We start from the raw sequence: 12,500 nt of genomic DNA, 5'->3' as shown, positions 1-12,500 counted from the left end.
CAAAGAAGCTACTTGCTATATCGCGGCAGTCATCTCAGTCTGTAACCTCATAGGCTGTGCATCCCACGTTATTAGGCTACCGGCATGCCGACTACGAGGGCAGCGGAAAGTGAAAGTAATTGGGCTGCAATCGCACAGTCCAGGCTAAGAAGTAGGTTAAACAACTTTTACAAATAACGAATCCTGATTACCTCTGTGCTGCTGTCTGAGGCTTTTGCTAAATGCAAATCATGAAATACAAGCCTTACAGACAGTGAAAGACAGATATCTTCTGATATAACGATAACGAAAGAAATTGTTTATTTTAACACGGTGGAGAAGGACGCATTTGCGCTGTGTTTGTAACACGGCATCCTTCATAAAACCAAAATATTCCCATATAACAGACGTGCTTTTCCTTTTAGTCACTAATTCCTCTTCACCCAAGTGTAGCCTACCTCGCTCGACTCACTATCTTCAGCCATCACGACTTAGCTCCCGCTTCCAACACCTAAAACACCACACACCTAAACTGGTAGGGGACGGGCTTCTTGGGCAGCATGACAGCATCGGTTTGGTAAAATATGTTGACATTCAGAATGTGAATACACCAGACTGTATGGAATGCGCACGGCACAGAAAATGTATCGAAATTTATCGAAAATTACGTAATCTTTGCGGTATGTCCATCGCAAGCGTTGATATCGCGATAACGATAGATTTTAGATATATCGTGCAGCCCTATCAGCAGCAACATTTCACACACACACACACACACACACACACACACACACACACAATGTCTGTACACACACACTGTTTCATTTAGCTTAATTTATTTGCTTATCTCCCATCTAAGGCAGCTGTCACAAAGGCTTGCACCGAGAATGACAGGAGAATGACGGGAGGAGGGGAGGAGGAGAGGAGGAGGGGAGCGGTGAAATATATTTCACCCAAACAAGAACGAGAAAAAAACTTAACAAAACAGCCATCACCCAAGGCACCCAAACTCATTTCGACACACACAACTCTCTCATAAACATTCATACTCTCTTTAACACTACTCTCTCTCTCACTGTCTCTTTCTGTCTCTCTCTCTCTCTCTCTCAACACACACACACACACACAGACACACAGAGGGCCTGTGTGTTTGGTGATGACAGCAGGTCATGAATGAGGGTGATGAGAAGAGTAGAGCTAAAGCAGCTGGCTGAGGAGATAGAGACACAGATGTATTCAGCCTGTATTCTGCTCTATCTGTTGAGGACCAGAACACACACACACACACACACACACACACACACACACAGAGAGACTGAAGGCTAAATAAGTGATTCTCTGTTTAGTGAGGGGATAGGCCTATTGGGTCTCATTGTATGGCAAGCCTATAGTATCCTTATGGATGGATGGTGTACATGTCATTTTTATTGGGATCTGCACTTTCCTGGTTTTCTGATTGATTCTTACACCGTTGCCACTTTCCTTTTAAGCCGAGTCTTCAGTTCACTTCATGCTGGATAATTTCACTGCTCTTGTAGCCCTGCTCGTCAGCTCCAAGGCTGTGTCAACACCGTATGGAGTCTATCAGTGTATCAAGTCTTTCAGTGTTTCAGGTCAAGTCAGTGCCAATGTTTGGCAAACTCATGTGAGTGTTGTTTCTAGTGTTTTGTATGTCTCAGGTCTCTGTCAAGTTTATGTCAAAGCAAAGACCTGTTTTTTGGATTCTGTCTGTCTCACGGATTATAAGTATATAAGTATATGATCCCGTGAGGGAAATCTGGTCTCTGCATTTATCCCAATCCGTGAATTAGTGAAACACACTCAGCACACAGTGAACACACAGTGAGGTGAAGCACACACTAATCCCGGCGCAGTGAGCTGCCTGCAACAACAGCGGCGCTCCAGGAGCAGTGAGGGGTTAGATGCCTTGCTCAAGGGCACTTCAGCCGTGCCTACTGGTCGGGGTTTGAACCGGCAACCCAAATGGACTCTATGGCCTACGGGCCAACAGAGAGGAGGAGAGAGAGAGAGGAGTAGAGAGACAGAGAGAGGAATGGAGACAGAGAGAGAGAAGAAAAAGAGAGAGGAATGGAGAGACAGAGAGAGGAGTAGAGAGAGAGAGAGGAATGGAGAGACAGAGAGAGAGAAGAGAGAGAGAGAGAGGAATGGAGAGACAAAGAGAGGAGTATGTGCGTGGCACAGGGTGACTCACCGCGCCCGGACAGAGCGGGTCAAGAGACTGGATCTGGACAGGGCCTTCGCCCTTCAGCGTGAAGCCCAGGTCGCGGTCCTCAGGGCGAAGCCGGATGGTGCGGGGGGCGGTCCAGCGCTGCTTGGCTGAGAACACCGACAGTGGGCCCTGGAACACAGGAGCAACGAGGGTTACTACGGCGCTGAAGCACCATGGCAACCCTGACCATGGTAACCCTGAGACTTATATGGAGAGCAAAAGGTAACTCCACCAGCCCAGACATACATACTCTTTGCATTGAGGCAGGTTTCAACTAGCAATTACTGCACACACACACACACACACACACACACACACACACGCACACATACACACACACACACGCACACATGCATACACATACACACACACACACACACACACACACACACACACATACAGAAAGCCATAACAATCTGCCTTTGTCACCCTTCTCCTCCCTGTAGAACAACTGTCCATTGAGTGGAGGCTTTAGTCAGAGCTCAGGTATTCATGAGGTGAAGTTTAGTTTCTCCTTAGACCAGTTCCTCCAGTGCCCACATCAACCTGACAGGCTGTCAGACTGTGTGTCTGTGTGTGTGTGTGTGTTCCATATTAGCAATTGTAGGAAGCATGTTTATTTGGAAGAGACGATGCTTCCTATACCCTTGAATCTGTAAACTCATGATAGATTGCCGAACTGCTTTAATCTACTGGATTATTCAGAAGATTTTATTCATAATGTAACTTTACTTGTTAAGTGGAATCAAATAAAGTATATAAAATGTGTGTGTATGTGTGTGTGTGTGTGCGTGCATGTGTGTGTGTGTGTGTGTGCCTGTCTGTCATATTCCAGTGAGAATTCCACACATGCATGCACACGCACGCACATACACACACACACGCATATGCACGTGTACACACATGCACACACGCACACACACACACATGCATGCCCACGCACACACACACGCATGCACACACACACACACGCATTGCTCCTCACTGGGCTACTTACACATTATTACAAAGACTTCTCAAACCACCACTATAACAGCACAGATGGAACACACACACATGCAGATAGAACACCTGTTCTTCCGAAAATTGCGCACACACACATACACACACACACACACACACACACACACACACACACACACACACACACACACACGTGTCATCTAGGCCACTGCCTGGACACTTGTAAGTTCAGAGTAAGGAGATGTCCTTAAGTATAAGTATAAAGTGTAGAGCCCGCAAACCCAGCTAGACACACAGCCTGTTTCAATCCGCTGATGTGTCTGTGTGTGTGTGTGTGTGTGTGTGTGTGTGTGTGGTTTAGGTGACATAACATCAGTCACATACACACACAGCCACACACACACACAGACAGACACAGCCACACACACACACACACACACAGACAGACACACACACACACACAGTCCCTCTTCCCTCTGCTGGTTATTCATGTTAGTGTTGACTTGAGCGATTCCTAAAGCAGCACACAACCCCAGAGCAGGGAGCCCTGGACAAGGAGATGGACACACACACACACACACGCACGCACTCACACACACACACACACACTCTCACACACACACACACACTCACACTCAAACACTTATTTACAGTCCATCCACCGGTCGCTCTGTGCTTGTGTGCTGCTTTGGGATGGGAGTGTGTGAAGCTGCAGGTTAATGTGAAATGGATTAGTAGCCCACATACCAGCCGATGGAAAAGGTCTGCCACTTTCACCTTAGTGGACCCTGGGAGCTCCATCTCCGCCTTCTGCTCCGTCTTAGCTGGATACGGGAGGACAAGAGACACAGCATGAGACACTTCAATCGCTGCAATCAGGGAGTTTTCTCTTTTGTGATAACACACAACGATGAAAAGTGTCAGTACATAGATACACACACACACTAGGGGTGGGCGATATGGACAAATAATAATATCTCAATATTTTTTGAGATTTTGACGATAACGATAATTAGTCGATATCCTTTAAAAAATGTTTTGTTAAAGTCTGAGTTACTTTACCGCTAATTATTTATGAATAGCATCATTACAATAATAACCAATAACCTAACCTGTGACTTTTTAACCAAATCAACCAATGCATTGTCACTCTATGACATTTCCAATTCTGCCCCCACTTGGGTGTGTGGCAATGACATAGTCTAGCCAGCTACATTAGAGAAGATGAATAGGCCTAACAGTTTCCCAAGAGAAAGTCTGAGGCTGAAGTTCCTTTCAAACCTTTACATAGGATTCACTGTAAAACTAAGCAGACCAACAGAGTACATATCAGTTATTTCCTTCTATGTTTTGTTTAAGAGCACTAGCCTTCCAAGAGGCTACTATTCCAAGTTACAGAATAGAAACTAATGCGTTAGCTTATGGCTAATGTATATGAGAAATCCCATAGAGATGCTAATGTTAGCATAATCGGTAACGGTAGATATTTACAGCGAACTTCAGTCCATTTACAAAAGAGTGACTCTCATCAATGCTACTTGAACAGATACTTGTCAAAAGTAGCCGCATAAAATCCCAAGTAGGCTACTCTCGCTGCACAAAATAAACATTAGGCGTGCGTGGGATGAAGTTGTGACCCACTAGTGATCACGTGACACTTGCTCTGCTGCAGCCAGGGGCTTCTCCCTCCTGGGAATGTATGAGTCTTCAATGCGTGATTTCGAGTGTTTTTTCCCCATAAGTAATTTAAATACTCGATAATGTCAAATTGCACATCGTTAAAACAACAATCACGATATTATCGCAGACGATATATATCGCCCACCCCTAACACACACACATTCTCTACAACAACATTCTTGTCACACACAAACACACACAAACACACACACCCTTGTGAACACAAAGATACAGAGACACAAAACATAAACCAGACAAAGGTCAGCTGCTGATGTTACACAGATAGTTTAGTTGCTTTGAGATATCATCATTCACCACACACACACACACACACACACACACACACACACACACACACGTACAGTTGATGTCGGGAGCCTCCATGTAGTCGGTGAACTGGTCCTCGTCCTCGTCCTCGTGCAGAGTGAACTTGGCGAGCGAGCGTCTGTGTGTGGCCTGCAGGATTTCGTTGAGGATGTCCAGGCGTCGCAGCTCGGCGCACAGACGGAAGATCCGCAACGCCTCCTCGTGCTCCAGGATCGCACGCCGCAGGTGAGCCTTACCTGTGCACACCACAACACAGCCGTCAGAAACAACACACACACACACACACACTTACGAAGACACACACTCATAGCAGTCAGTAGGATCTCACAGACACACACCACACACACACACACACACACACACACACACACACACACACACATCATGAAGAGACACTTACAAACACACACTACAGCAGAGATACTCAGAGCTACTAATAGGTACCCAGACACAGTGAAGGTCATGTAAAGGTACTCAGACACAGTGAAGGTCATGTAAAGGTCATGACATTTGCCCTCTGGCCTCACCGATGCGCTCTCGCTCCTTCTGGCTCTTGAGGATGTCCAGTGGAGGCTGACCGTCCGGCATGGCGTCGTACAGCTGGGAGAAGGCCTTCTCCTGCTGGTCCTCATCATCACTGGGACTCACTGAGCATAACACACACACACACACACACACACACACACACACAGTCAGAACCAAACGATATCCATTAAACTACAACTATCACCAGGATTTCTCCTTCTCTTTCATTTCATCTATTCTCTCCATCTGAGTGTGTGTGTGTGTGTGTGTGTGTGTGTGTGTGTGGGTGTCTTACCCTGATGGTCCAGGAGTGCGGTGGCGGTAAAGTAGTGAGCCAGTGAGCGGTAGTGGCTGGTCTTGACCTGGGCCATGGTGGACCAGAACAGGGGCACGTTGTCTTTGATTGGCGTCTGTATCATAGACTGATGGGCGATGTCATACATCTCACTCACCTGAAAGGGAGTGATGTCACACACATTAATAAACTCTGGCCTGAAGACAGTGCTTGAATTGGACATTTTTGAACATTTAAAAAATTATTTCAACAGAGCTCAGGTGACCAAGGCCATTTGAGGCATTGTTAGCTGATTTTCTCCACAGAGGTAAAGCCCAGCCGAACACGTGACCTAGAGGAAATGACATACTGTATGTCCACATAAGCGTCCTAGAGGAAATGACATACTGTATGTCCACATAAGCGTCCTAGAGGAAATGACATACTGTATGTCCACATAAGCGTCCTAGTGGAAATTACATACTGTATGTCCACATAAGTGTCCTAGAGGAAATGACATACTGTATGACTGACATAAGTGACCTAGAGGAAATGACATACTGTATGACATAAGCATCCAAAAGATTATCGCTGGAGTGAAGGGGACAAACTCAGGCCGACGCCCATTTGAGTGAATCCAACTAATGAGGGCTGAGCATCCAGCCAGCCAGTGAACTCAGACCCCACCCAGCGGCCACATCCCCCTGACTGGACTTGAGTCAGCCCAGCACTGTCCCCTGACCTGTCGAGCCCTGCTATACCTTGGCGGCCTCCTGGGCCATCTTGAGCAGCAGGAGGAAGTGGTTGCGAATGCCGGGCAGGGCGATCTTCTCGTACACACACTCCTGGATCTGGGCCAGCATCATGCGCATCAGCATGCTCAGCATGGCCGGACTCATGTCGTAGCTTGGGGTGTGTGTGAACGTCTCCTTCAGGTGGTGAAGCACGCCTGCACACACACACACACACACAAACACACACATTAACATGGACTAAAAAATCCATATGGGTTGAACAGGTACACACACACACACACACACACACACACACACACACACGTACAGTATACACACGGGAGAGTTCAGATCACCCACACCTGTCTCATATAATGACCCTTCAGAAGATGTCTCTTTCCAACTGATGGTGTATTGTTGACACTGAGTACTTGTGCCACAGCAGCTGGCCTTGACTAGAGCTTAATTAGTGACTCTCTAATTAACAGCACTTGAGCTGCTCGTTATGTAAATGCTGTTACGACACACACACATATATTACAGCGACATACGGCACATCTACCTGCTGCTGACGAAACACACACACAGAGACACAGCACTCAAAGAATCCTCCATAGAAATGCATTGGGCTAGTTTTTAACGCAAACATGGCAGTAGCCTCTACACATATCCCGCAGGACCCGCCCCTTCCTGTATGCCTCCCCATTCACCTGAATAGGAAAATAGCTGCCCGATAACTACCCAAAGTGCGTTAAAAAGATGGTCACTGAGTAGGGGGACTTGCCTAAAAGGACACATTTGATTATTTTATTTGGAATGACCAATACTGGTTAAAACAACACAGCATCCGAGTATTGACAAAGAGCCTGTTATGTTTTACTTGACAATATAAACATTGTGCTAATAGTCACAACCACATGAATAAATAAATAAATAGGGTATGTATGTTAAGGATAGAGGTGGCATCGCCTTTTACAAACATACAGACTGAGACTGCCTATGATTGCTGACACAGAACAGTATTTGGCTAATTGCTTACAGGTCTTTTTACTCAGTGCAAGCCTCTGACGCAGTCTGTGCACTTAGGATAATCAGTTGTGTGCTGTAACCACACACTGCTAGAGCATTGTTAATGGCTGGTATTTTAACACTGCTAAAGTGTTGTATTGTTAATGGCGGGTATTTCAACACTGCTAGAGTATTGTTTATGGCTGGTATTTCAACATTTTCTCAGAAAAACACAGGTCCATGTACGCATCAAAACAACAACCTACTCCCAGAATGAGAATGTTTTTAGTCAATGTTTTCAACTCCAATGTGTGGGGTGTTCGGGATTCTCTAAGGACACTTCTTAGAGCATTTACATTGTTATTCAGATTTGAAAACCACTTAGTTTGAACATTTGTTGTCTTGTCTTATTTGTGTGTATTGTACTTTGTCCAGAAGCTTTGCGCAGCAGCTGACACATACACACACACACACACACACACACACACACACACACACACACACACACAGGATGAACAAAAGAGCAGACTGGTTTGGTTCAGATTCTTGGTCCCTGCAGGGGTGTGTGTGAGGGTGAGGCCAGGTGTGGACAGGTGTGTTTTGATTTACAGAGGAGTTACCTATTACACAGTAGAGAAGGATGTGGGTGTTCCTGTCTGACACACACACACACACACACCTTCCAGTGGAGAAGGATGTGGGTGTTCCTGTCTGACACACACACACACACACACAAACACACACACACACACACACACACACACACACACACACACACACACCTTCCAGTGGAGAAGGATGTGGGTGTTCCTGTCTGACACGCACACTCACACACACACACACACTGGTCTGACCTGTGGCTCTCTGGAAGGCTGTGATGGCCTCATGCAATCCAGTGTTGGTCTGTCGGTTGCAGCGTGTGGCAATCTGTGTGTAGAGGGCAGCCATGTTGAACAACACGCTCGCACGCTCCAGAGAGATGTTCTGCTGACACACCGGCACGCCTGTGAATGTGTCGTACCTGCAGGACACACACACACATACACACACACACAGCACTATATCAATATATCAAATGGACACAATCCACTTCTCACGCCCGATCTGATCTACAAATGTGGGAGTGCAGTCAGAGGTTAAATTGGGCCGGAGCGCACTGGACGCAGCTCCGCCTCCTTCAGCACCAAATATGGTCATTCCACTAGAAGTATTTTTTATCTCCTGGCAAATACATGGCATATGCGACTAAATAATTAGCAAGACTAGCCTAGTATTGAACTGCTGTGCCCCAGTAAAATCTCAAGACCAGGTTATTTCTCGCGGGGTACTCATCACACCAAGTTGCTGTGATAAATGGTCTGTAAGAAACTTAACATTGAACTTACATGAAATGTAATCATATTTGCATTCTGCACACATCTCTGCATACCAACTCTTCACTCAACACAAGGCAAACCGTATATAACAATAAACAGCAGACATTTCCGAATATGAGGATACAACGCATGCATCTGTACAACAAGCGGTTCACGAGTAATCTGTTTTTTAAATTGCAACAAATTTCTACATAGTCTCCAACTTTGGACCAAAATTATAATGTATTCTCATCTAAACTATTTAGCCTAAAGTAAGTCAGTACAAACTTTTTTGTAAATTACTTAGCCAGAGTATCCCACCATCATGGTTCTTATATTGCCAGATGCCATAATATAATATGACATCTGACACATGTTATATTATCACATCACACTTCCCCAGATATGGGTAGCCCAGACTGTCCTGAAAAAGGAAGATGTAGCACGTATAGATGCCCATGATAACTCAATGACCAATATGACTAGCTTACTCAGCAAATATGCTTTGTGGTTGTGAACTTATTGCAGTTTCATCATAACTATTCCACCTGTGTGTGTATGGTTAAAATTCTGAAGCACAAAATAAATACAGCACAAATATTTCCATCCATATATAAAAATAATTAAGTCAAACCCCTGAATTTCTTTTCAAAGTGCACCAGACTGATGCATTTAAGCGTTAAAATATAAACATTTTCATACAGGGGAGTATGACCCCAGACCCCCCTAGGGAGGCTTGTGCCCCAGTGCAGCTCTAGATCTTATAACACCCCTGATCTATAACGATGGAGCGGACCCTGGAAGATGTTTTTGATGGGCAGTAGAGATCGAACATGTAAAGAAGTGTGCAGGATCAGTAATTTTGATGTATGGAACATTTAGTAGAAAAGCCCTAAAGAAAGGCACATCCCTGCCTGTTAACATCAAAGGTAAACAATAATAATAAAGTAAGTGAATTGTAAAGTATTTCTCTTTGTTTGAATAACTACTCAACCCTACCTTATACACACAAAACACATTCAAAGTCAATGACAAAGTCATTTTATGGCACAAAAGCCAATTTAACCACTGAGTGTGAGTGTGTGTGTGTGTGTGTGTGTGTGTGTGTGTGTGTGTGTGTGTGTGTGTGATTGTACCAGGTGAAGAAGAGTCCGATCTGGCGGTTGGGGGTGAAGAATCTGCTCTCAATCAGGGCGAGCTGACTGAAGTAGTTGGCCAACAAGTCAATCCCCTCACCACTTCGACTAGGGGTACGACACGCCTGCAGCAAACACACACACACACACACAGACACACACATGAAATGAGCATGGCTGAGGTGAAATAACAGTGTATGCTTGCTTATGTGTATATGTGTATAGACTATGCATCCAAGAATGTGCATCTATCAGAAGGTCTCTCTCTCTCTCTCTCTCTCTCTCACACACACACACACCTGTCTCTGGTCCATGAGGTCAGCGATCTCATCTTGAAAGTTATTTCCATCCTCACTGTAGTGCTCAAGAAGGAAGTCCTGAAAAGGAGAGAAAACATTAATACACACACACACACACACACAACCACACGCACACACACACACTAGGCCCTTGCTCTTCACACTCATACCACTGGTGACAGTAATTTTTCCTCAGGCTATAGACAGTGCCATGGCCATTGCAAAACACATACACACACACACACCTTGACATTATCATGTCATAAATAACTGGCAGGAAGTCCAGTAAACATGTTTGACCCAATTACGCAAAGTCTATCTGCTATCTCTCTCTCTCTCTGTCTCTCTCTCTCTCTCTTTCTCTCACTCTCTCTCTCTCTGGCCGTTTTCAAAATCTTTGATGTCTCTCCAATAATAATATATACATCTATAGTAAGAGATATGCTTGTGTGTATGTGCATGCGTGTGTGTGTGTGTCTGTGTGTGTGTGTGTGTGTACATATGTGTGTGTGTGTGTGTATATGTGTGTGTGTGTGTATGTTTGTTTGTGTGTGTGTGTGAGCTGCAGTCATGTATGTTGGTTTGTTCTTACCTTAAAGGCCACTGCGAAGTCCACATCCTTTGTCTCTTTAAGACCCAGGGCAATCAGTGGAATACTGGCGCTCTCCCTACACAAAACACACACACACACACACACACACACACACACACACACACACACACACACACACACACACACACACACACACACACACACACACACACACACACACACACACACACACACACACACACACACACACACACACACACACACACACACACACACACACACACACACAAATGGTCAGCTCTAAATAAAAGTGTAAACAATCACTAACAGGCATTGTGATCCATTCTCTCACACCATTCGCTGAGGTGGTCTGAGACCCATTTTGAGCCCGTATGTCTTGTGGCGTACACAGCAGGGGTGTACAGGTTTGTTAGGTTCAATACAGACGTGTACTGAATGTACCAAATGCAGTCTCTAACAGTAATCAGCAGGAAGGTTCAATACAGACGTGTACTGAATGTACCAAATGCAGTCTCTAACAGTAATCAGCAGGAAGGTTCAATACAGACGTGTACTGAATGTACCAAATGCAGTCTCTAACAGTAATCAGCAGGAAGGGCCATGTTTCAAATTAGAGTTCCCACACAAACATATTAAGTGATGGACCATATGTCAGTTTAGTCAATTAACACCAAAAAACATTTGGCACCTTTTAAAAATACTGTTCCCATTGCGCATTGACACCTTTTAAAAATACTATTCCCATTGCGCATCGGCAACATTGTCAGTGAATCAATGAGTAATAGTGGAATCTAAGCGCAAGTGGTCAGCAACGTCTCTGGCTGTACACCTTGAACACGCGTGTCTTGGCTCACCACCTAACACACATTCTAAAAACAAACAGGCCCATAGACACTATACTTTTATCTTCCTAATGAGAAACAATTCTTTCCAAGGTAAACACGTGTGTGTGTGTGTGTGTGTGTGTGTGTGTGTGTGTGTGTGTGTGTGTGTGTGTGTGTGTGTGTGCGCGTGTGTGTGTGCGTGTCTGTGTGTGTGCGTGTCTGTGTGTGTGTGGGTCTCCTGGGCTGCAGTAGCAGCTGTGTTTAACCTGGTCTTATCTCCATGACCGACTGATACCATGGAAACAACCTTCCAACACAGCACTCCCTCTCTCCAAAACCACCAACACACACTAAACGCCAACACACACTCTACTACACCAACACACACTCTACTACACCAACACACACTAAACGCTAACACACACTCTACTACACCAACACACACTCTACTACACCAACACACACTCTACTACACCAACACACACTAAACGCCAACACACACTCTACTACACCAACACACACTCTACTACACCAACACACACTCTACTACACCAACACACACTAAACGCCAACACACACTAAACGCCAACAC

General features: G+C 45.2%; 1 protein-coding gene across 2 annotated transcripts in view; it reads right to left on the bottom strand.

Annotated features, from left to right (window-relative positions):
- The window catches only part of rhpn2 (rhophilin, Rho GTPase binding protein 2), a 30,031-nt gene that overhangs the window by 5,461 nt on the left and 12,070 nt on the right, over positions 1-12,500 (bottom strand). Inside the window, exons 4-13 of one of the 2 annotated variants that reach the window (XM_076291869.1) lie at positions 11,103-11,178; positions 10,511-10,588; positions 10,212-10,336; positions 8,575-8,741; positions 6,740-6,927; positions 6,000-6,156; positions 5,707-5,826; positions 5,215-5,415; positions 3,920-3,996; positions 2,192-2,338 (exon numbers count right to left, since the gene is read on the bottom strand). In XM_076291869.1, coding sequence (XP_076147984.1) covers positions 2,192-2,338; positions 3,920-3,996; positions 5,215-5,415; positions 5,707-5,826; positions 6,000-6,156; positions 6,740-6,927; positions 8,575-8,741; positions 10,212-10,336; positions 10,511-10,588; positions 11,103-11,178 — 1,336 coding nt within the window. The remainder of the gene's footprint in view (positions 1-2,191; positions 2,339-3,919; positions 3,997-5,214; positions 5,416-5,706; positions 5,827-5,999; positions 6,157-6,739; positions 6,928-8,574; positions 8,742-10,211; positions 10,337-10,510; positions 10,589-11,102; positions 11,179-12,500) is intronic. The other variant, XM_076291870.1, reaches the window with a different exon arrangement.

The sequence above is a fragment of the Alosa pseudoharengus genome, unplaced genomic scaffold, assembly GCF_046254945.1.
Source record: "Alosa pseudoharengus isolate Yale_2024_CS ecotype anadromous, Long Island Sound unplaced genomic scaffold, YU_APseudo_1.1 YU_APseudo_1.1_scf_19, whole genome shotgun sequence".
In the NCBI taxonomy this organism is placed as follows: Eukaryota; Metazoa; Chordata; class Actinopteri; order Clupeiformes; family Clupeidae; genus Alosa; species Alosa pseudoharengus.
Note: the sequence above shows the minus strand (reverse complement) of the source record. Positions and strands in the feature narration are given on the sequence as shown.